At 43.8% G+C, this 20897-nt stretch overlaps 1 protein-coding gene across 1 annotated transcript in view; it reads left to right on the top strand.

Moving 5' to 3' along the window:
- CFAP61 (cilia and flagella associated protein 61) overlaps nucleotides 1-20897 on the top strand; it is a 106128-nt gene that overhangs the window by 20230 nt on the left and 65001 nt on the right. Inside the window, exons 10-16 of the mRNA XM_039385790.1 lie at nucleotides 290-477; nucleotides 3558-3597; nucleotides 5069-5208; nucleotides 8685-8811; nucleotides 9111-9188; nucleotides 10213-10419; nucleotides 12272-12406. Of these exons, the coding sequence (XP_039241724.1) occupies nucleotides 290-477; nucleotides 3558-3597; nucleotides 5069-5208; nucleotides 8685-8811; nucleotides 9111-9188; nucleotides 10213-10419; nucleotides 12272-12406 (915 nt within the window). The remainder of the gene's footprint in view (nucleotides 1-289; nucleotides 478-3557; nucleotides 3598-5068; nucleotides 5209-8684; nucleotides 8812-9110; nucleotides 9189-10212; nucleotides 10420-12271; nucleotides 12407-20897) is intronic.

Genomic DNA, 20897 nt, shown 5'->3' with positions numbered 1-20897 from the left:
CTCCAGGAGCTGCCAAGGAGCAAGGCTGGCAGAGATGAGGACAGGCAGTACTGCTGATTTCCTGTCCCCTGCACGGGCCCACATGTGCCTGCTGTGGTGCACGGATCAGAACCTGCTCTGGCTGGGGTCTGGAGGGAGGTGGGCACAGTTAGTGCTTGGGTGAACTTGCCCATCCAGTTCCTCTTGGGCAACCAGGCACCACAGGGAATAGAGGGTCCCTGAGAGGAGAGACCTTAAATAATGAAAATACCTTCTGAAAAGTTGTAATTCTGCTTTGCTCCTGTTGCAGGAAGACGAGGCTACCACTGTTTCCCAGACTGAGCTGCCATTGGATGATGGCAGCACCAGAGATTTGAAAGCCTCAGAGACACGTCCCTTTGAAACTGAGGAGGAAGGAGCTTTTTGTCCAGTGTACAGAGGAGCTTCCAATGCCTTCTGTATCCGTCTGTTATGTATTGATGAGGCCTATGAAACCAGGTGAGCATGAACAGCCTGTTATCCTGCTGATGACCACTTGCCAGGTTCCATCTTTAGAGCAAACCAGAAAGCGACAGCACCTGCTGCAGTTGGGTGGGAGTTCTGACCGCTGTTTCAGTCTGGGTCTTTCACCTTCAGTAAGAACTTCTCAGCCTCCAGCTGCAGCTTCTCGTCTCTGATAGGCCTGTGGGGACAAAAAGTGAGGGCATGCATTTTTTGTTGGAAAAAAATGTTTGTTGAAGTTATGGAAGAAGGCGTCTCCCTCCCTGAAGAAACACTAATCCAAAGCTGACTAGCTGGGAGAGGAGCCAAATGTCACAGTACTAGACATCTCCCTGGATGGGACAATAAAGCTGGTTTTTGCTCTGCAAGTCATTCTAAACACTCAGTCTCCCATCACTGAGAGGAATTGATTCCATATTCTAGGATCTGCTACAGTGGGGAACAAAGGGTTTTTCCTTTAAGGTCATTGATGCTGACCTTGGACTCTTAGATCCTGGTGGATTAGAACAAGGCTGCAAATGGGGTATAGACACTTATTTCCCAAATTTCTCTGTACACTTGGAAAGCAAACCTATATTCAATCACATCAGCAGAAGCTTCTTCAGGAACTTTGTCCCTTTCTGATCATAAACGAGCCCTGCTCTTTTTAGAGATCATATAAAGGCAGATAAAACATACTTACAAAAAGTAGACAAAAGAGTTGAGCACACCCAGGATCTTCCATGCTTTCAGATCCATGTCATGTCTGCAGACACCAGGTATCAGGAGTATCAGGTGTAAAGATTTCATAGAAGATGAGTTGGGCATCTCTAGTGCTGTCTGAAAAACTTCTTTCTGCTTATAGTAGTAGTCATTGGTGACTGACAACTTCTGAACTTCTCTGGCTTAAAGCAAGTTTAGGAGTAAACTTGTTTAAGAATAAAAAGGAGAATTCCTTGAAAACTAATTCTATTTATTAAGCTCTTTTTTTACTAAGGAGGGGACCTACCCAAGGGGATTGAACTCTGAGTCTGCTGCAAATGCAAACATCTGAAGTTACCAAAGCAAACACATGGCCTTGGTGTAATATAGCTTGAGTTGATTAGGAACTAGTTTAGAGAGAAATGCAGTACTTAAAAAAACACTGATCAATGAATGTGCAATAGAACAATTACACTGCAGAAAGGCTGTTCCAGAACAGTTAATTTATGGACAATCTAGTGTAAAATAAAATTCAAGCAGGATAATTATTGAAAAATAAAATAGCTATATTCTAATATAATACACTGAGGTGAGGTATTTGCTCTGGAATGGCTCCATTATACTGAAATAGCAGTTCAAAGCTGTGATGGAGACCTGTGTCAGGACATAATCTCTGTAGACTTCTCAAGTTCTCTGCCCATAGTATCCTGCTTAGGATAAGGATCTGTCCCTTTTTTTTGCTCCCTTCTGGCACTCTGTACTTTGTGTCTACCATTGTTTCTGTTCAAGACCTTTCTCGCTGCATTTATCATTCAATGCTGTGATCCCAGTCTCTTTTCCCTGGAGACATCTCTGGAACAGTGTGGATTCCAAGATGGGTATCTAGAGAAGATAACATTCCTGTCTGAGCACTTCTCCTAAGATTAAGTCAGGCACGATCCTCTCCTCACAGCTGAGGAATCTGTAGATCTGTTTTCAGATGTTTTGCTTGTATGCTTCCCTGGCTTGCCTTTGCTTGGTCCACCTGTTTGTACAAGAAGCATTAGCAAAGCAAGTATGTGTAAAGGAGGGCAGGAAGTCATCCTGACTGCAACTTGGAATCTTGTCCCAAGGGAGCTCCTGCTGGCCCTGCAGAGCACGGGCCCAGAAATAGCAGTTGAGTTGAAGTGTAGGTGTGATTGCATCTTAGCCCTGAGGGAAGTTTGCTCCTGGGGAATTGTTACCCAGCAAAGCTGCTGAGTGTTTCCATCTCCTAAATGCAGAGCTGTTATGTGGTTTGTTAGTGCACTGACAGTGAAATGTGAAGGAACTGAACTGCTGGTTTATCTGCAGATATTTAATACCTTTCTAAGCCCCCTGAAAAGTCTTACACCTCCATTCTTGTGGTCCTTGCTCCCAAGAAGGTACTGGGTACCAGAGAGAGAAAACTACATTGCAGTGGCATTTTTCCTTTCCCCTGCTTAGCTATTCTATTAACTAGTTTTAAAGATGTATTATATGGGTGAATATAGAATACCCCCATCCTGATCTGTCCTTACAGCTTTGTTTTAAGTTTTCATTCAAACATATATATTGTAATTAGAAATTTTCTCTTTTCAGTTAGATTATTGAGGTAATTAAAGGGAACTTAGAGGTCTTGGGGAAGGGATTTACCAGTGGTTTTAGGTAATGTATCTATAGTGAACTTTTTCAAAAGATAGATTTTTACAATGGAAAACTGTTTTATAAAGCTTCATCTTAACTTTGGGCTTAGAGCTGTTTGATATCCTTATACATGGGAGAAACAGGAAGGATTTGCTAGTTTCTCACTCTCATGTAGTTTTAAACTGAAATGTCACAATTTGCTGTTACCATGGAGAAGAGAGTGGGATTACTCTAAGTCAGTAGGTGAGAAGTGGAAAGAAGTGTTCAAAAACAATTCAAAGTATTGATGTTCCTGTTAGTCTGCTAAAGCACATCTGACAGGTTTTCCTGAGTGGAAAGTCACAGAGCTCTTGCTACTCTGACTATTATGGAATAGAACAGCTACTGTTGTAACCTCGGTGTTTGCTATATACCAGTGCTGCTGTGACAGTCCAGGAATGGCTTCTGAAAAGCTTGGAGTCAACAGGATGAGAGCCAGTGTTTGCTTTTTTTTTTCCCCTTTCAGTGAAGAGCCTCTTGTTTTGGTATGATGTCAGACCTTGTGGTTATTCTCGTTAATAGTGGTGCTTTAAGTACTAGAAGTCACAAATTGCTGTGCAGCATGCACGTCAGTAGTTGCTTATTGATGATCACTCAGGACTCTCTGATTAGCTGTGAATAAATGTTCCTGCACTTACAGGGCGGTAAATATCACAATGTATAGGCTCTGACTGATCTGTGCTTTATTGACCAATGTCTGCTCTTGGTTGCAGGTCACTGGATTTTTTGCATTATGCTTTTGAGGTTTTCCCAGTGAGTATAATCGAGGTTCTAAGGCTTGTGTGCGTGGGTGGTGGGACAGCAGTGCAGTTGGCAGCCAGAGGGTTTGGGAGTCAGTGCCTGTGGGAGTGTGCTGTGCCTGGTTACCCTGGGCTGAGTTACTCCTCTCCTTGGCTACTTCTGGACTCTATGGATTGCATACCAAAGTCCTTTGTCTATCACAGAATCCCAAAACGGTTTGGTTTGCAAAGGACTTTAAAGACCATCTCTTTCCACACCCCTGCCATGGGCAGGGACACCTTCTGCTATCCCAGGTTGCTCCAAGCCCTGTCCAATGTGGCCTTGGACTCTTCCAGGGATGGGGCAGCCACAGCTTCTCTGGGCAGCCTGTGCCAGGGCCTCCACACCCTCACAGCTGAGAATTTTTTCTTAATATCTGATTTAAACCTACTCTTGTCTGTTTGAAGCCATTCACCCTTGTTCTGTCTCTCCATGTCCTTGTAAATAGTTTTTCTAGTTTGTTCTGTAGGACCTCTCAGAGATGCCAGTTTAGAAAAGAAATGCTTCAAACTCCTTTAAAAACATGTATAGATCCAGACTGTACCTAAATTAAAAATAAAGTCAGGGAAAATTATATTAGGTGGAGTTAAAGCCTATAAAAGCAGTATTAGGGAGCTCCATAGTATTTGCCTGTGGACTGAACAGCATTGCTGTGAATTCAGACACTGGTGGAAGGGAGCACTTGAACAGTAATGGACAGTTATTTGTGGCAGGCAGATTTATCTCCTGAGGATACTTTTCTTCCTCAGAGAGCATTTGATGGAGACTCCTGCATTGGTTTGCACCTCTGCAGCCTTTACAGCACAGCTCTCTGGACAATTGCATGGACTGCCAATGCAGTGTCTGTATGGACACCAGCAGTGACAGCTTTGGGACAGGCTGGCCGTGGCTGTGCCCATACGGACTGGTGTTCCTAGTCTGCTCTGCCTGCAGTGCAAACCAAGCTGTGCCTGCACACTGGCTGTGCAGGACTGTGGCATGTGCTGCACTTGTGCACCAAGGGATCCCAGGCAGACACATTGTCCTGAGGTTGTGCTGCAGAGGGAAAGTAAGGTAGAAAAAAGGATCTTTTAAGAGAAAAGATAGATGTGGGCAGGGAGATAATGTTCCTGCTAGGCAGTTGGACCAGAGGGTCATTGTAAGTCCCTTGCAGCTGAAATACTCTACTGAGGAAGAAAAGAGTGGGGGAAGGAGGGGAAATGGAAAAAGGGGACTGCTAGGGAATATCAGAATATCAGTTAATGAGTCTTTACTATAGGGGCTAAAAGACCCACTTCTGTGAGGCCGTCAGTTCCTTTGTGCTGTCCAGGCAGAGCAGTGCTGGGGGAGTGTGCAGTGTAAGCCCCATGGTCAGTGTTGTCCGTCTGCTCTAGTCAGGGGGGTTTGTGCAAAGCTTACGCAGATCACCAAGAGCCTTTCTTTACTGCCTGCAAATCTTTTTCAGGACAGAGACTTCTGTGTCATCCTGGTGCCACATCACGTGCTGGAGTTCCCCCTGCTGCAGAGTTTTGCTCGAGCTGTCCCTTTCTGTACGTCCAGCCTGGGCCGTGAGCTGTACGTGTTGCACCGGGCGGGATTGCTCACGTGAGTGTGTGCCTGGGGACAGCACTGCTGGGCTCTGAATGCTGGGGGATAGACTTGCACCAGGCAGCCTGACACCACAGGGGTGTGCCTTTGCTATCCCAGCCCAACCTGGTGGTTCTGCAAGGTATGACAGAACATCTTGTAAAAATGGAAGCTTCTTGAATGGCACAGAACTGTGCCTGAAGCAATGGGGAGCAGAGCTAAATACCTCAGTCTGCAGTAGCAGTACTGCAGCTGTCTTTGCTGCCTGTCCTGGGGTGCATGCCAGGCCCAGTCAGCTGCATGTCCACAGCACTATATGAGATAGCACATGAACATATTATATTTGTTTGTAGTGAAATGAAGTAGTAACTGACGTGACTTTTTTAATGAAACAAAACTGAGGGAATTACAAGTGTGAAAACAATCAGTCTTCTGATGCCAGCACTGTATATAGTTTCCTTTAAGTAAAACCAAAGTTCAGCAAGAGGATTCCTTTAAAATTTGTATGTACAGTGCTCAGGTCAGTAAGAGGAATGCTGTTGCAGACCAGCAGCTCCTTGGAGTTCCTGTGTTGTGGGCCAAGGCCAGTAGAGGAACACAGTGTTTGGCCTCTGGGATATGGGTCAGGCTGTGTGGCATTGATACCTGATAGCCTGGCATAGATTTAATTCTTGGAAACATGCTATGGCTCTTAAGGGAACTGCAGTGCATGTTTCTGGAACATGCAGAACACAGCAGTAACCTCATTGAGTACCTGTTTTATAACACTTCTCTCTTATTTTTAGTGTTGCATCGCTTATTTCATGCCTTCAGTGTCTGTGACTCTCTGAATGCTTCTGTAGGCAGAGATACTGGTGAACTGGGGCAGCAAACCTTTCTTGCTGTGACTTCTGTTATGTGGAGTGAGTTTTCCAAAGCTTTGTTTGTATATCACAGGTATCCTGGCCCAAACACCAAGCTTAAATTGTGGCACAGTTGGAGACTTTCTCTTTCTTTGTGCCTTAATGTAGCTAAATACTGTGTGGTTTCAGAGAAATACTCCTGGTTTAATTGCATACTTGATCATCTTCGGTGGTACACAAATAGCTCATGCAGGACCTGGCCAGCTACTCTTGGACCCGTGCAGAAGCTTTTTACCCTGGGATGAAATTGGGCTTCTGGGTCCTGTGTAAGAATCCAGCTGGCTGGAGAGAAAGCCACTGGAGTAATTCCTGGTAGTCTCAGGCACAGCTGCTCAGTAATACACCAGTAGGGTTGGGAGTCATATGTCCTCCTGTGATTTTGATCAAAATTAAACTGGTTATGGAGGTTTTTCCAAAAACCCTCACAATTCCGATTAAACTGTGCATATTCCAAATGACACCAACCCTTCCATGAAAACAAAATAGGATCATTAGTAGCATTTTCCAAATCCCCCTGCGGCTGTGCAGGATAGTAAGGAAAAATAACTGTTCATTGAGGTTCAGGATCAGAAGAGCTTTGGAAGAGCCCAGAATGATGCTTTTGGAAAGTTTCTGGAGAACAAAACCCACAGGGTTCAGCAGCACATACTCTCTTGGAAATAAGTGAAATCTGAGAAAGTAAAAGATGAATATATTGTACTTGCACCAATGGCTTTCAAAAGCATGTGAGTGAAAAGAAAGTCCCAGAAAATGGATTAAAAGAAAAACAGGGGTAAGAAGATGGGAATATGAAGACCTGAAAGGGCAAAGTCACAAGAGGCACAGACACAAAATGAGCTCCTGATTAGTACAGATTGTAAAAGGAATAAAAAAAAGTGTTAAGTACACAAAAAGCAAGAGTGGAGCAAATGGAAGTGTGAGTCTGCTACTTAACAGTGAAGGAGAAAAAAATAACAGATGACAAGGTATAGGCTGAGATGCCTAATGGATACTTTCCCTCAATTTTCACTAAAAAGCATAATAGTGCCCTGGTCTCTGAGCAGTCAAAGGACTTGGGCATGTAGAATGAGTTAATTCATTGCTGGGAGAGAAATGAGTACAGATCTTGGGTAGCCCTTCCTCCTGTTTCGTGCTCACAGTGGAGCAGTGTTTATTTAAAAAGAAAGAAAGAATGGTTTCACCTTTTTGCATGTTTTTGTCACTTTAAAGATATGTAGTTCCTTATTGGCACAACTGCCTTCCCTGGGCATGGGTGGGGAGCAAAGCTTGTGGGCTGGGCTGGGGAGGGGCCTGCTCAGGGGCTGCAGGGTGAGCTGTGGTGCTGGTCCTGCTGCCCATCATCCTCCTCACGTGTTTGGGCTTGCAGTTAATGGTGGGCATGCGTTAGAAACTGGGGAAGCTAAGCTGATGCTTGCTTAGTTCAGGATTAGTTTGCAATTTAGTAATCAAGCGTATGTTTTTGAGCACTCAGAAATGGTCAATGGATTGAGCTGTGAAACTTCCCATAACACACCAGATACTTGGTAGGTTTGGGTTTTTTGAAGTACCAGTGCTGTTCATTAAACCCATTCCAGAGGATCCATCTCCATGTGCGTGGGACTGAGGCTGAAGAATGGCACACCTGCTTTTAATTGGAGGCAGAGAGAACGGGAATGAAAATTATACTGCGTGAATTTCAAGTTTTTAACTGTTGGTGAAAGAACTTCAGTTTTGGAAGTGAAGCTGTAGTTCAGCCCCTTGAACAGCACTCTACAAGTGTTTATTACATAAGCTCTGTGTAACCAGGAAGGGTCACTGCCTTTAACAGGCAGTGGGAGAGTTTCTCAACTGCTGTGGACTGCCACTGTGAAGGGAATTTCGCTGCTCATTAGTGGGTGGGAAGATGTTTCCTCACAGTGTATAAAGGAGCTAAGTGCCAGGCCATTGCTGTCTGTGGCTAACGTGCACACATTGCATAGGCATTCTGATACTGTGTCACTGCTCTGTGATTACTAATTGGCACTCTGTGCTTCTCAGAGGCGTTCCAGTCATGGAAATTTATCCTTGTGCTACTGTTTGGAGAACCAGGGCCGAACACAAATGTTAGTAATTTGTTCTTGGGGAAATTCATGTTCCTGCCTTGTGTACCATTTCCAAGGATGACAGCTGACTGTTTTATCTTTCTCTTCCCTTTTTTCTTTTACTTGCCTTTCTCTGTTGTTCTCCTTTCCCCATGTGCAGCAGTGTGTAGTTACAGATTCCACATTGACTTTAAGGTTCTCTGCCTCCCTTTTCTGCCAACTCTTACTCACATGAAGGCAGGTGATACCTGTGGTTATAGGTCATCATTTGCCATGTGACATAGGGCTGTAGGTGCATGAAAACTGAGTGTTTAGTAGCAGATAAAGCAGGATTCTGGAGCTGTCTCAAGCAGATGCTCTGTGATATCTTCTCTTACCATGCAATAGGTTAATGTCTGCATTTGGAACAACAGTCATTTAGCAAGCAGTTTCAACCTCTGCAAGATGTGGGAGGTTCTTGTGGAGGGCATGTTGTCTTAAGCCTGGCAATTGTCTTTACTTTGTCATAGTGAACCTTAATTCTCCTTTTTAGGTCATTTAATGTAAGAAGGGCAACAACCAATGACCTACTTGGTGTCAAAACACTTGTTGAAACCCTTAGCTTGAGTGAAAGGATATGGAATGACTGCAAGATATTCACTCAGGCTCGCAGGGATCCTGTGAGTATTTGTTGCAAACGTGGGTACAAATCTTTCCTAAGATGAGGACCGAACCCAGACTGTAGTGGCTGAGTTCGTAGCACTCCTGTAGCAGTTAGGTCCAAACTGAAACTTCAGTGTGGGAAAGGTCTGTGTGTCCAGAGTCCAGCCATATACACTGCTCAAACAGTGCCCTTTGCTGGGAGCACACTGGTTTAACTGGGGTGGTGCACTGGGAGGAGGGTGGTTTCAACTGTGACTGCTACCGTCCAAAGGCTTCTGCTGAAATCACACATGTACCTGTTGCTTTTGCCTTGCAGGATGGGATGCCAGTACAGGCTTTTGTAGCAGAAGTTTTGGATCAAATTGTCGGTGTTTCTGTCATTAGGGATGAAATGGTAAATTCTGTTTGTGTTCCATGAGCGCTGTCACTTGGCCCTCACACTAAAGGCTGAGTTTTGTGCTTCCCACTATGTGTGCCTAACAGTGTCTGTAAAAATACTGTTTCTAGAATCTCCCTGTCTCTCTGTCCTGACTATGTACAGTGTATTGCTCCCCTTCTCTCACATGACTGGCACACAGATATAGAAATCATCCTGTTATTTGCAAGAAGTTGCTGATGTGTTGTGGAAGTTTGCCTCCTGCACTTTTTTGGTGCTCTAGTGCAAAGCCATTCTGCCTCTAAATACGTTTAATCACTTATTTCTCCCCTAATTTCCAACTCAATAAGCCACACGTGCTGTAAAAAGCAGTAGTTCTTCTAGAGTTACTTCTGTAACTTTTTTTTCCAACAGTAGATTGAATGATTGTGAATCACACACTATAAAACAAAGGACAGCATATGCTCTAATGGAGTACAAAAAAGCATGTTGCACATTATTATTGAAAAGTAAACATTCTCTAAGGCTTACCTGTGTGGCATTCTGCTAGGACTGAAAAGGTGACTTTAGATTGTTCAGCAGCTCTAATGCTCAGTTTTCAAAATAGAGTAGTCAGTCATTTTCCAAAATAGCTCTTAGTTTAATTGAGAGCATTGAGATAAGAGGATATATTGAGTGTCTAAACTTGCAAAAATCAGCTTATCAGTTCAACAGGGAAGACTTGTTGGAGGGTATTTCTTACACAGCTCCCTCTAGAGTTCCCTTTTTCAGCTGGAATTTGGTGAGAGAACAGTCTGGGCTTCTCTCTTGAACTCAGCAAAATCTGTGTCAGACCTTGGTGGGAAGGGGTCAGGTCTGCATCCCTTGCAAATGAGGGCAGACAAGCTGCAAGAATAGGTTTTGATACAATGAAATTTAATTGAGAACAAAGGCATTTGATGTCAGTGTTCAAATGTTCCTTAATTGAAAGGACCGGCCCTTGCTAAAATCCTGCCAAGGTAGCTGCTGATCCCTGCTGATTCCCAACTGTTTCGCTTTCCAGGATATCGAGTATGTTCGATCACGTTACAACATTGAAGATTTTATTCATTTTAATTGCCACCAGCAAGAAGAACATGGACATCTTTGCCACTTTGTCTTAAATCCTGTATTTCATCGCTATACAAGACACTTTCTAAAGGAGATTCTTCGCTTGGCACACAAATCTGCTCTTTACTATCCCATTTATCCACAGTATGTGGAAGGCAAGGTAAGGAGAAAATAATTTGTTTCTTGTGTTAAATATTGCTGCCTTTGATCACTTTATTTTTTTCTTTGCTTCTGTGAATGACTGCAAACAGGAGTTTTTGTGGCAACCTGCAGCAAACTGCTTTGTTCTTCTTGCCTGACATAATCTGCGCTTGTGGGCACAGCTGTCACCTAGTGGGGCTGGTCTGTGACATGTGAGTCCAGACTCACCAGTGTCTTGAGCAAGCTTCTGGGGGAACAGAGACTGGAAGTGTCCTTGGCTTTGGCTCTTTGCCTAGCATGAGGATAATGTACCCTGAGTAAATGCAAAGGATAATCTTAAACACATACTGGTGGCTTAAAAACTCTTCAAAAGCGATTAGGCGCTTTAGACTCTTTGACCAAAAGTCAGTGGGACTCAGGCACCTCACTGGCTTTGAAAATGGGACTTGTGTTTCTGCAAGTGTCACAGGAGAATCATAAGAACTGGATCTCTCCTAACAGAGAAAATCCATTTCTGAGGAGAATGGAATATTGGAAGCAAACCCAAAGATTCTTTCAGAAATACTCACATATGCTGTGTCATTGGTCTCAAAGAAGGGAACACAAGGTAAAACTTACAAGCCTGTGTAGCCATCTAGAGTTCCCATCTGGCCCAGGCTGGTCAGCCGGGCTCCTGCCAGCACTGCTGGAAACACAGGGTGTGTCCCGAGGGCAGTTCATCCCCCGGTCATCCCTGCCTGTCTCAGGACAGACAGAACTGCCCCTGCAGCTCGGGGGCTCTGCATGGCTGGCTGCTCTGAGCACCTGGCCTTTAGATGGTAACTGAGATGGATTCTGTCCTTGGGGACTTGGGTGCTTTTGAAATCACCACCGGTTCTCCTGTAGGAATTTTGCCAGGTTAGACCTGGGTACATTTGCAGAAGGATGTGTTTTCCTGTGCACCTCTGGAGTTGTGTTAAGTTGTGTCCCCTGTGGAACCTATGTCCCCATGTAGCATTAGGTTCTGAGGTTCTGAAGAGGCACTTACAGAAATACAGTTCAATGGCAGTGGGTGGATGAAAAAAGTTAAGCCTTACTAATGATTGCAGTTTGGCCTATTTCCTGGCTAGAGCTCCTCTAAATTACTTTAGCTTGTCATTGCTCTAATAAGTGGTAAATGGGATGTTTTACTCAGTTTTCAACATAGTAACATCAAGGTTTTTTTAATATTTGTGGATTGAATGGCACTTGAGTGTAACTTAGTTTGCATTAATGTTCATTCTGTATTTCTTGTAATTCTCTTATTTCCTTTTGCCTTTCATGTTGTAAATTATGCCAGAGCTAGTCATGCTGTAATAGACAGATACAGCTATTTCTAATGATCCAGGCTGCTCACATGAGCATTAGGGTTTTGTTCACTGCAAATTTCTGCTGGTTTATTAACATTTATCACTTGGATGAACTAGACGTTTCAGTCAGTACAGAATTTCTATATAAATTCATCACTGTTCTTTGCCAAGCAGGCAAAGGTTAGTAGTGAGCAGATAACATGGCTTAATGAGGTCAAATCAAGCTGATTCATGATCACTATGGAGAAAAATATCCTCCTGGGGAAAATACTTGTGCTGAAAAATCCCATAAACCAAACCACTTGTTTATCTGTCATTCCCACAGAGATAGTAATGTAATTACTCTCATAATTATCTTCATTAGTGTCAGGAATTATCTGCAATTCATTCCTCTGCTCTGAGTATGTTTGTTTATTTGCTGATTTTTGTCTCAGATTTAGCCAACAGAGCTAAGAATTGTGTGCTTGCAGAGCCATGCCGCAGACATCTGTGCTGCCCTGTTCTGACATCCTCTCTGCTGAAATATGGATCGCTGTCTTTCAGCTCCAGAGCCCCTGTGCCCATTCCCTGACATCTGCCCTTCATTACATGGCTCCCGTGCGGCCCAGACGACAGATTGTCTATCCTCTGCAAGAGCTTGGCATGAACGCTCCGTCGGAGCAGCTCTCCAAGGATCAGGTGGGTGACAGAAGCAGCAGCAGGCAGGGGGCACGGTGCCAGCTCGTGCAGGGTTTGGCAGATGGGATGGCATTACCGGCCGAGTGCTGATGGGCTGCTCCTTAATTACACGGCCGGGGTGTCCGGACCCTCCCAGTCCTCCCAGTCCCCGCTCTGCCGCTGGGCTGGGCTGGCACACCCGGCACTCTGCGGCCACTGGGCAGGACTCTGCTGCACTCTGGGCTTGCACTGGAGCAGCACCTTGTCACGAGGGTACAGTCAAACTCCCAGCACGTGGGAGATGCTCTGCCTTGCTGTTCAGCCCTTCTTCCTGCTGAGTTTATTTTGGGGTTGTGCTCAGCAAATGGAAGAAAGACAGTGTCGTGCTTCTGACTCTGTCTGCAGAAATTGCTTAACTCAACTTCTGTTTTTCAGTGCTGAAGTCAGGTTTCTTCCATGCACGAGACCAACCCTCAAAGAACACTTCAAAACACAAAGTTGATTTAACAGCAAAGGAAAATGATTTTGCTACCAAAAATTCTTATTTCTGTAGAACTGTTGCAGTCTGGAGGTTCTAAATGAAAAGTCTCTTAAAGTTTCATCTGTTAAATCACTTAGACCTGATTCTCTTACATTTTTAAGTAACTAAAATTTGCTGTGTAGATGATTCCTCAAAAGAATAACCAGTGAAGCTAAAATGTTAGGGAAAACACCATTAGTGATAGATACTCTCTGTAGGTAGCTGTAATTTCATGGAGAAACATAATTAGGGAGCTTTATGTCTGTACTAACTTCCAGTTGGCTGAGATGGGTTCCCATATAATATTTTTAGTGCTGTCCTTTTCTCAGTTAGTCAGTAGGTTTTGGCACCCAAAACTTAATTAGGCAGCAGTTGGCAAAGTAAAATCCAAAAGATGGCTGAGGCTGTTGAGTTTGGCTTTGAACAGTCTTCCCTCCACATGCACATCCCTGCCTTTCTCTTCTCTGCAGAATGAACTGTCTGATGCTTTTCTTTAAACTACTTTTTATTTTATCTTTAAAGTGAGCTGTTGCTCTCTTACTAAAAGAGCTCATCTTAGCATTTTCATTGAAGCTGGAAAATCTCAGACTTCCTGTGTCTGAAAGATTTGCAAATATGTTGGTTTCTCTGTTCCCAGGTTCTTCCTGAGGTTTTCTGCGAGTTGTAGGTAGTGACATAATTGTTTAAAATCTCAGAAGTTGAATTTCTATTTAATAATGTGAGATTTTCATTAAAACCTTTTCTGACAAAAATCCCTACCTAAAGGCTGTCACTGTGTAAGTATCCATGCATCTGGCCCAGCATGAATTATGGATTTCTGACAGACTGTGCTCTATCAGAATGGACATCTGGGGCTGAGTGCTGGGTGGTAACTTGAGGATAAAGCTCATCTGCTGCTGCTGCTGACTTTTCTGAAATACCGAGAATCTGAAACCACATGAAGTTAAATTGACTCTTGTGTCGAGTGACTGAAGTGACCTTTGGCCACTGTGTGTTGGGAAGCTTTGTGGCATAAGGAATAGCCTGCCCCAGCCCAGGGGGTACTCGCAGCAGGAAGGAGCTGGTCTGTAGCTCAGGGAGCAGCCAGGCATAAGGCACCTGCCCTCTCTCTGCTCAGAGCCTTGTCAAGGAAGAGTGATCCCCATCAATAACCTTGCACTGCCCTACCAAATCCTGCAGTGAAGTTACAAATGAACCGAGGTGTATTTTGTAAATTAATATAATCAGATTTCAATAGGCATGAAGTTACTATCTTTCTGCCTTTTTGTAATGATTCAAAAGGCCCTCTGTAAACAGCAAGGTGCAATCTGTGTGACAAAGAGCAACGTGTCCCACTGAGGAAATAAATGTGATAGCTCTGCAGATTGGAAAGGCTGGGAATTGTCACCTTAAAAAGTACTGTGAGACTAGGTCAAATGTATTTTGGTTGTAGAACATGCTAACAGGCTAGCAAGTGAGGGAAAAGGGACATGGGAAAGCAATACTTTAAGGGAAACTTAGAGAAGAGAGGAAGAAAGGTGGAAGGCAAAGAGTCTGGAGTAGGAATTGGTGGGAAGATGTCTGAAGCCAGCACCTGCATAGCAGTAAGGATACACTTTCTCCTATCATCTTTGTTTTGGTGGTTTTAAACAAGATCGGGGCAGGATCTTTCAGGATGTTGAGATCTGGGCACACAGAGATTCCTGGCGGTGGAGACTGTTCCTCATTTCTTTATCACACACTGATGCCAGCTCATCAAGCTGGTTTGAGCTGAGGGGGCTTTGCCCTCTCCTATTTGAAAGCACCTCTTCCAGATGTGAAGCAGTGCCCGTTTTGCTCCTGAGAGCTGGAGGACAGGTTATTGCTGTAATTGCTGCTTCGGAGAGCTCTGCAATGGTGGCAGCCTTTGTCATGTGAACTACAAGATAAAGATTGTAAATACAGAGCAGTTCAGAAATGTAAAATTTTCATTGACTGCCTGCCCTAATTGATTGCTTGAGTATCTGTTGCTTGTAATGGAGATAATTGTAGTGATATTCTTGCTTTGATACCCACAAGATGCCCCTTGATATTGAGCCATCAACATCTGCCTCTCATCTACTGCTTTTTCAGCTGCCTTCCTCTTGTTCCAGCCGTTTTTGAGCTCTTGCTCTCCTGTTCTAGCTGCAAAGTGTGTTTTTCCCCAGTAACAGCTTGTGGCTGAGCAGCTCAGCCATGTGGTGTCCGAGCACAGCTCCTGGTCTGTGTGTGGGTCTCTGTGGGCCACTGGTGGCTCAGGATCTCCGTGAGTGTGCAGAGGGAGCCCTGGGCATTACACTTGCTGTCTCCCACTGCACTCCTCTGGAATAGCACAGATGCTGCCCATGGAATTCGCATCCGGTCCTGGAAGTGCCTGGACTTGGGGATACCTGCTGAGCAGCAGGTGTAGCAGAGGTGCCACGTCTTAGCTCAGAATTTCATTTGCCACATTCTGGGGTTCAGGGCACAGACCTGACACAGCTCCTGCCTGCTCATTAGATCAAACACTTCATACAGCTGTTCCAAAGCAAAAGGAAATCTCTGATTTTTGTGTTCGGAATCAGCAACCAGTGCTGAAGCGCCAATTGGCAGAAGATCCAAAGATTCAAGCTCTTAATTCCCCCAGTGTTAAAACAGATTAGATTATTATTGTGGTTTGCACATCTGTCAGTCATTTCAGTCATGTTACATTAAAAACCAGTTGGTTACAACAGAATCGTGAATACCTTATAAAGTGCTGCTGGCCTTTACAGTGCATGTCATTATTGATGGAGTAGAAAACTATAGATAATTAAATAATTTTTAATGATTTCTTCATAAATAAACAATTTGTAAACTTGTTTGCTTTCTCACCATCTGGGAGCATTCTGTTCTCCATCTGCTTCATGTAATTATCAATGTTAAGGGAAGAATAGGTGATATAATTAACAAGAATAACTGATCCGCAATGAAGAACAAAAATGTCACACATCTGTTGAATTATTTCCTTGTTTTTGCCCTTTCATTATTATTCATGCTATTGGGTCTATTATATTTTTATTTCATGGCTGCATTCAGGCTGTTGGGTTTTATTGTGCAGTTTAGAATTGGTTGTTCTGCTCTAGCTCATAAAAAGATGGAACAGTTGCAGAAGCCCATGAAGTGTAGTATAAATTTGTTTTGGAAAAAAACCCTCCCAAACCCAATGAAAAATACCAACCCTTTCTCAGTTAATTTCATACATTTCGAGTGGTATTCCAGGGGCACTACAGGAAATGTTCATATCAGAAGAAGAAGTGGTGAATGCAGGAGGGTCAGGCAAAGAGCTGGAGTTGAGTGCTCAGCCCAGCTTGGAGCGCTCTGAGCCTGTCCCCTGAAACTTGTTCAGGATTTGGGTATTGCTGGGGGACAGGGTAGATGTTCATCTCTTAGGGAGAGTATCTGCACAGCAGGGAGTTCTCCTGTTTGTCTGGGAAAAATTGAAGCTTAACCTCAGAAGCAATGGTAGATGTTAGTGTGAGGTTCAAGAAGGAACTGGAATACAGGGCACTGTGAACCCAACAGTTTTCAGTGCAGTGTGCAGGTATTTGTGTGTTTGTGTGATTCCATGCTCATGCTTATGCCAAGTGCTATGAATAGATGGCCTGAGAGAATTTAAAATATTAATTAAAACAATAAAATGAGAGAAAATGCTTATAGGATGTTTTTGAGCAGTGTGTCGTTGCTTTTAGATTCACTTTAGAACTTGTTCCATTGTAGTGTATGTTCACGTGTACGTGCTCAAATGAGTTATGAGTGTAAGAATCATCCTGACTCATTCTCTATCCTGGGAGCTTTTTATGTCTGTTATAAAGTTGCAGGACTTTAATAAAACAGAATATGTTTACCATGTTTTCTAAAAATAGAAATTAACTATCAGGTAAAACAGGGAAGAAAATCTAAAACATTCTCAGGCTTGACAAAATTTTTGCCTTTTGGGGCAGCTTGTTTTAAAAGGAAAATACAAATGCTCATATAGATCCATTTTATAGAAAACTGGTGTCTCCCCCAACAAACACTTGGGGTGCTTCAATCTCTGTGGCTTCTACTTTCTGGTGTCTAGGCCAGCTTCTTAGCAGTTGCCTGAACTCTTTGCTTGTTGGTCTCTCTGTAGTTGGGACGTACCTGACTGCAGCTGCCCTAATGCTGCTTTCTGAAATAATGGAGCATCACCAGTCCAGATTGAGCACAAGCCACTACCCTGACCTGTGCAGGCAGAGGAGTAGAAAGGACTCAGAACTGATGGACTGACAGTTAACACCACCTCACTGTCAAATCCCAGCTAGTCCAGAATATGCACCTTGAAAATTATAGCTCACTTGCAATTCAGAGGTAATAAAAACAGGGAGTTGAAGTATGGGGATTTTAAAGTGTGGGGGGTGGCTGTGCACCACAGAACAGTCTGTTCTGAACAAGCAAAGCTCTTGTTGAGAGTGGAACAAGGGTCTGTCTCCTTATGTGTCTGAAGAGGCGTGTCAGGAAGGTAGTCAGGGACAGACATGAGCACCATGCAGCTCCAGAGCATCTGCTTTGGGGTGTGCATCTGCCCACCCAGAGTGCCCACCCTGGGCACTGTCCATTCCCCACCCTGCTCTGCCCCCATGGCCACAGCAACTGCCAGCCTTGCTGCTGGAGGTGCCTTCTCCCCAGCTGCCCTCTGGAACAGCAGTGCCCAGCATAGCTCAGAGGGCTCAGGGAGAGCAGTCAGTGCAGTCTGACCCTCTCCCTGTCTGCTCTAAAGCAAAGCGTGTCCTGGCCTGGGAGAACAGCTGTCGCAATAAGGGGGTTTATTTTGGCAGGTTCAGTTCTGTGTATATGCAGTTTGAGGCACTGGAATGTACTGAACGTGCCTAAAATATAAAAGGTTTTTGAGGGTTTGGTTTCTTTGTTATCTTAGTAGAGGCCTATTGTTGAAAAAGAATAAATACAGCAGAGAGCCTGGGATGATGAACAAGAGAATTCCCTGTGTTTTAAATATCGAGGCTCATGTATCAAAGTTAAAACAGCAGAGTTCCTACACGTTACAATTTGTGTGTGGATGTATTGGGATCACAAACAAAGGCTGGGTGGGGATAGTTTTCACTTAACCAGGAGAGGAATATTAATTTTTAAAGCAGTAACTGTTGCTTAAGATGCTCTTGTGCCTGAGTAATGAATTTTTAATGCTTTTGTGGTACATACATGGATAAAAATCCATTATTTATTGTTCTTCCCCTTGGCTGGTGAAGGTGATGATTTTATAGCACCAGTAGGCACACAAACAGGCGTTCTGAACTGAGGCTGATAACAAATTTCCTTACTGTAAATGTCAGTGGGGTTTGTGTGGTGCTGCCATTACATCTTGTTTGGAAGGCAGAGTATCACACTGCTATGGGAGGCACCAGATGGCATCATTAACAGGAATGTTTACCACTTATGTGCATGTGTGAAATTAAAAGTAAGATGACCTATCTTTGTTTTGAAAGCGTGGTGTCAGTGCTGTACAGGTGTTAATGATATTTGCTGCAAACTGAAATAGGCATTTTTGCTTAAAAACAGGTCAGACTTGGTTTAAAGCTTTTTCAAAGCATTTTGTTAGATTGACTTTGATAATTCCAGCTTGTAGGGAGGGCACAGATATTTTTTTCACAGAAAGGTAATGTTTGCTATTATAAAATGGAGAACCACAGCTGCTGTCATGCAAACAGGACTCTGTAGTAACCCACAAATCAACCTCCCTTCATATCCCTGTACCATTATTTACCTGGTGTTCATTATTTTCAGTATGAAATATTATGATTTTTTTACATTTTATTTTTTTAAGCTTTTAATTTTACACATATCTTAAATTTTTCAGTGAATAGTCCAGTATATTGAGAATTGCTGCCTGTGTTGCCATGAGTGTGTGTGCAGAAGGTGGAGTGGGCAGAGGTGCTGCTGCCCTCTCCCTGGCAGCTCCGGTGCTGGTGAGCAGGGTGTGTGTCGGGGTAGGTGCCTCTGCAGGCAGGCTCAGTGTCCCCTCTCTGTTCTTCTCTTACCTGGACAGAAGGGGAAGAACTGAGCCCACTGGCAGTGGCACCGTTCAGAGTTCATTTCTCTGGCCTTTGAAGCAGGGCAGCAAGCAATTGTGGGATTTTTGTGAGTGGGAACTGCCCAGCCCTCTCTGGGCTGAGGATCCAAATGTCAGTGCTCAAAGGGAATGCTCTACCATGGTAACAGTGGTTCTGCAAGGAAAAGAAATAGCTGTGTCTGTGCTCTGCTCTCCTTTGCTGCTAGTTGGAGTTACAGGGGAAATCCCTGGTTTTGTAGGGACTCATGGAGATGGACATAGGATTGCCTGTATAGATACTGTTCTTCTAGAAGCTGAAGATCAGCATTTACTTGTATGAGATTGGTGTAATAATATTGACTTCATTTTATAAAGGTCTTGGAGGTCTGTAGATGAAAAATATTCTGTGAAGGTGAGGTGTTACCTGCCTATGCCACAGTTCCCAAAGAAGGATTCTTTGGCAAAGATGACAAAATAATTAAGGCTACACTCTTCATCACTGTTGCTCTTTCTGTTCTCTTTTCCTTCTGTTTCTGGTGTTTGTGGCAGTCTGTAAATGCTTGGAAACAGCTTTTGAAAACATGTTTGCAGACATTTCTAATGAGGCTTTTTGGAATGTAGCTAGTATTTAGAAAACAATTCCTAATGCAGGTTGAAAAAGCATGCATTTTCCAATGAGTTGTTCATATCTCCTTGGTAAACATTGATTTTTCTTTTTTTAACTTGTGGTTCAAATGGAGCTTGAAATTAAAATAGCTCTGTTTGCTCACCTTCTTGTTTGCCAGTCACTGTTGCTGAGCTCAGCACTGCTCTAGGAACAGGTTTGCTAATTGTTTTCACTCCTTCTGATGGTTTTTACAGTAACAGTTCAAATCACATCAATCCTCTACAGCAGTAACTATCACTCAGGTTTCTCAGTAACAAATGCTGAATTAAAACAAAAGCATTGTCGGCAGACACAGAATCCTGCAGGATAGGGCAGGGAGGGCCCCTCCCAGTGGTTCCTTGTTACTCCCTGTGGTAGTGAGGGATCTGTGAAGATGCTGAGTACATAACAGATGAGCCAGCCCTGTGTTTGCCATGTAGTACCCTGAGCAGTCCTGAATTTGGGCCACTTCAGCACACTAAACCTGTAGCCAACTCTTCTGTGTGTTTGGCTGGGCAAGGCACGAGTCCTCACGGTGTCATTAAGTCAAGTCTAAGTTTAACAGTTGGACTCGATGATATAAGGGGTGTTTTCCAGCCTGACTGATTTTGTGACTCTGCAGTGTTATGGAGCCTTTGCATGAGGAGTCCCAGCAAGCAGTGTGCCAGCTCTCTGACACAGCAGTTATGTGTTACTGGGGTACATTTATCAATGCCCAGTTCAGAACACAGCACTGCTCTCTTGTGTCACAGCTGAAATCCTTTGTCTAACTTGTTTTTACAGTTTTGGGTGCTCAGTTTCCATTTTTTTCTGTTAGAATGAAGGTAATATTTGCTATAAACCCTGACCTGTTGTAGAAAAATTATAATAAATATATTTAGAAAACCTACAAATAGCTCAGGGTCCAATGTTTTAAAAACAGAACTAAAAGAGGAGCTACAAAATATTCTGGATGTGAGTTTGTACCACCACACAATGTTGTTGAGTAAATGTACCCTGAATCTGTTCCCAGGGCATGTACAAACTGGATAGGAGAGCTGGGCATGAAGCTGTGCATGGTTGGAAAGGGCAAAGGAAATAATGCATGCAAGCGAGTCTGCTGAAACCTGAGCAGTACTTTGTCTCTTTTTTCCATTGGTTACTTGGAGTAGAAGGATGTGTGAGTTTGGGATGCCATAAGTTGACCCTGCTCTGGCACATGTTGTGCTGTGAGACCACCAGTGAGAGCCGTCAGGCAGTGCAGGGTGTGGTTGTCAGTGGAGTGCTCTGGGAAGTGCAGCAGTGTTTTAATGAGGGGTGGTTC

This window comes from Pipra filicauda, unplaced genomic scaffold (genome assembly GCF_003945595.2).
Source record: "Pipra filicauda isolate LSUMZ 115617 unplaced genomic scaffold, ASM394559v2 scaffold435_size564288_pilon, whole genome shotgun sequence".
Classification (NCBI taxonomy): Eukaryota; Metazoa; Chordata; class Aves; order Passeriformes; family Pipridae; genus Pipra; species Pipra filicauda.
Note: the sequence above shows the minus strand (reverse complement) of the source record. Positions and strands in the feature narration are given on the sequence as shown.